The sequence below is a fragment of the Crocodylus porosus genome, unplaced genomic scaffold, assembly GCF_001723895.1.
Source record: "Crocodylus porosus isolate Cpor-Errol unplaced genomic scaffold, CroPor_comp1, whole genome shotgun sequence".
In the NCBI taxonomy this organism is placed as follows: Eukaryota; Metazoa; Chordata; order Crocodylia; family Crocodylidae; genus Crocodylus; species Crocodylus porosus.
Window position 1 is genome coordinate 6908619 of NW_017728915.1, and position 3075 is coordinate 6911693.

Below are 3075 nucleotides of genomic sequence, written 5' to 3' on the forward strand. Positions count from 1 at the left end.
GGGGAGTCCAGGGGTTTGTTTTTTTTTTTTTTAAAAGGGTCAGAGCTGGCCCAGGCAGAGCACCCGTGTGGGGGCTGGGAGAGCAAGTAGGGGGGTGTTGAGGGGCTCATGCAGAGCCCCCCATGCAGTGTGGGGCAGTGGGGAGCAGCAGGGTTTGTCCCTCGCCCAGCAGCACCCACTGAGTCTGGGCTCTTTTTTTTTTTTTAAAAAGTGCCAGGAGCTGGGGCAGCCATTGCCGAGCTGGGAGGGGCAGGGGATGGGCCTGGTTTGGCTGATTTGGAGATTTGGTTGAATTAAATCGGAACAGTGATTTGAATCGCCGAATTGAATCGCTGTCCCTCAGGTTGGCCGAATCCGAAGCGAATACTAGCTGCTTTGCACAGGCCTAGTGAGAATCTACAACTCCCCATGAAGAGAGCTGGAGCAGGGGCAGGGGTATTTAGCAGCAGCCCAGAATCGATGGGCTGCCAGCTGCCCCCGGCGCTGCCTAGGGGGCCTGGACTCTAATCCGCACCTTGGTGACCCAGGGCATAGAGCAGCTTCTGCCCAGGGCAGCAATTTCCTGTGCTTGCTCAACGATCCAGGGGCCACGGAGAGTAAATCTCTCCTGAACTCCTCAGGCCCCTGTGACACATTTGTCAGGCTTCCAAATATAACTGAGCCCTGCGCTCAGAGGCCAACAATGGAAAGAGACGCCTCAGTGCTCTGCAATGCACACAGTCACCCTGCTCCCGGCTGACTCACTGCACACAGCACCTCCAGCAATGCTCTGGCCGGGGGTTATTCACCCATTATGGAAACCCAGGGCCAGTCAAGATGGGCTGCTGTGAGATGCCAGGCTTGGGGAACCACAGGGCTAGGCTCCATGGCCCGCCTTCCCATGTGGCTGTTCAAAATAATGCATCACGTTATGGGATCAGGGAGCCAGCCGGGAAGGGAAGGGAAGGGAAGGAATGCAGAGCACTTCTGCTGAGAGCCGTTAGGAAATAACAGTGAGCTCAGCTCCTCCCCCACCGCTCACCAGCCACCGGGGCACCACCCGGGCCTTAGCTGGAATCCACCACTCGGGGGACGGAGGGGAGACCTTCCGAACCTCAGAAACCATACCCTACACAGTTTGAAGCCCCGTAAGTCAGAAGTGATACTGCCAGCTCCAATATAGGAAGAAACACCCCGGCCCCTTCTGTGCACCACAGTCACAGAGCAGCCCTGGAAAACGTGGGGCTCGTAGTACAATACACCCACAGCCTCAGACTCAGGACAGCAGGAGAGACAAGGTTGCCACCAAGGGCAGGGAGCCTGGTAGGTGAAACATGCCCTTATATAATCCTAGGAAGTGACCCCTATCCCATGTTCTGGATGAAGGCAACCAAACCCTCACAACATTACCCTAGTCTCACACCAAGGATGAACTTTGGATCCCTGAGGTTCTGCAAAAAGGGGTCACCAGGTGGGGGTCCCAGGCCCTGGCAGAGCTGGAAAAGCAGGGGTCCGTAGCAGGAGTGAGGGACCTGAAGAGCTGTACAGGGGATGCATGCACAGTTCCTGCCTGGACGCACAAGATTTCCCCTTACTGTCACAAGAACCAAGCTAATCCCAAAGTTCTCGCTTTACCTGCTCCTACACACTGTGCTGCCAAAGGGGGCGATTTCGAGCTTCCGGGATTCAGCATTTGGGATCAGCTCCGGCCCAATGCGGGCGGGCACAAAGCACAGCCTTGACACAGCAAGCTTGGGAACCAGAAAAGAGCAGGAGGCTACAGCTGCTCCCAGAGGAAGCCACATCTCAATCAGTGTTGCAAATTCCTCCCTCCCCCATGCCTGTTGCAGGAGGAGGGAAGAGGAAGCATGAGCAGAGAGGGCAGCTAGGGGCTTCCAGGGAGATGGGAGAGAAGCTTAAAAAGAGAGTGGATTGTAGAGGGCAGGGGACAGAGGTGATGTCACAGCCCTGGAGAATGGCAGTGGCTCTGTCCCTGTCTCTGGGTGGCTAAAGGCAATCTCAGCTTGATTTCTTAAACCCTGAATCTAGCGCTTGTCGCCACAGAGACAATCTTCAAAGCGTCCTTCCCAGAGGCCAAACAATTTCTGTGCTTCCCAGCAGCAGCAGGGGCCACCTCCGTTCTTTCTGGCGTCTCATTTCCCCCCTGCCTAGTTAGACTTCTGGTCTCTCCCCCTCCAGCAGGGCTCCAAACTCACAGCTTGCACAAAAATACAAATCTGGGCTTTTTAAAAATAAAATCCAATGTTTGGGGCTGGGGGACAAGGTGGGGGAGGACAGTGGGAATTTAAGTCTTACAGGGCTGGTGATACACATTGGCTTGAAGGGGTGATACAGAGTCAGAGCCAAATTGCACTGACCCAAGTGTAAATCCAGGGCAACTCCATTGCTGATCCTTCACACTGGTACAATCTGCCCTAGCTACAGGGGTGGGCTGGCACTTCGGGTACTTGGCTGGAACACATGAGATGTGGGCACAACTCCCCACTCTGCCACTGGCTCTCCTGCGAGACCCCGTCTGCCCCGAGTCCTGCTTTGCCTTCTGCGCAGGGGGGCTGTGAAGCACACAGGTCCCACATTTCTAGGGAAGAAATCACTTACGGACAACCAGAAGAGAGCATGAGGGCCCCCCCCCCACTGCTGGCTGCATGGGTCAGTAGAGAATCCAGTGCCACATGCGAAGGGGGAGGCAGAAAGGCGACTACTGGGGTCACGGATTTCCCGAATACAGCTTTATACCTGCTTTTCCGCCCTAGAAGAGCCAACTTCCTACCCAAAGCCGCCCACAGGGAAGGGGGCTGGGGAGCAGGGAGAGGAAGGAGCTGGCTGAAGTGTGGTGACTGGCTGGGCCCCTTGCATCATGCTCCCACACGGATTTTGCTTCCATTTCGGGTGCCTGGTTCCCCCTCCCCCTCCCCCTTCCCGATGGACAGGAAGTGCCAGCAGCATGAGTCAGTGAGAGAATTCCCCGGCCGGTCCCATCCCAGGCTCCAACGCAGCCCAGATCCCGTCCCCTTCTGCTTCAGAAACCGTGAGTGGAGCCAAGCCGAGAACACAGCCTGCTTTCTTCCCTGCATG

The 3075-nt window shown here is 56.3% G+C and overlaps 1 protein-coding gene across 1 annotated transcript in view; it reads right to left on the reverse strand.

The window, feature by feature from the left end:
• The window catches only part of BCAR1 (BCAR1, Cas family scaffolding protein), a 42139-nt gene extending 41034 nt beyond the window's left edge, over window positions 1-1105 (reverse strand). Inside the window, exon 1 of the mRNA XM_019535411.1 lies at window positions 1022-1105. Coding sequence (XP_019390956.1) covers window positions 1022-1105 — 84 coding nt within the window. The remainder of the gene's footprint in view (window positions 1-1021) is intronic.
• Window positions 1106-3075: the final 1970 nt, after the last annotated feature.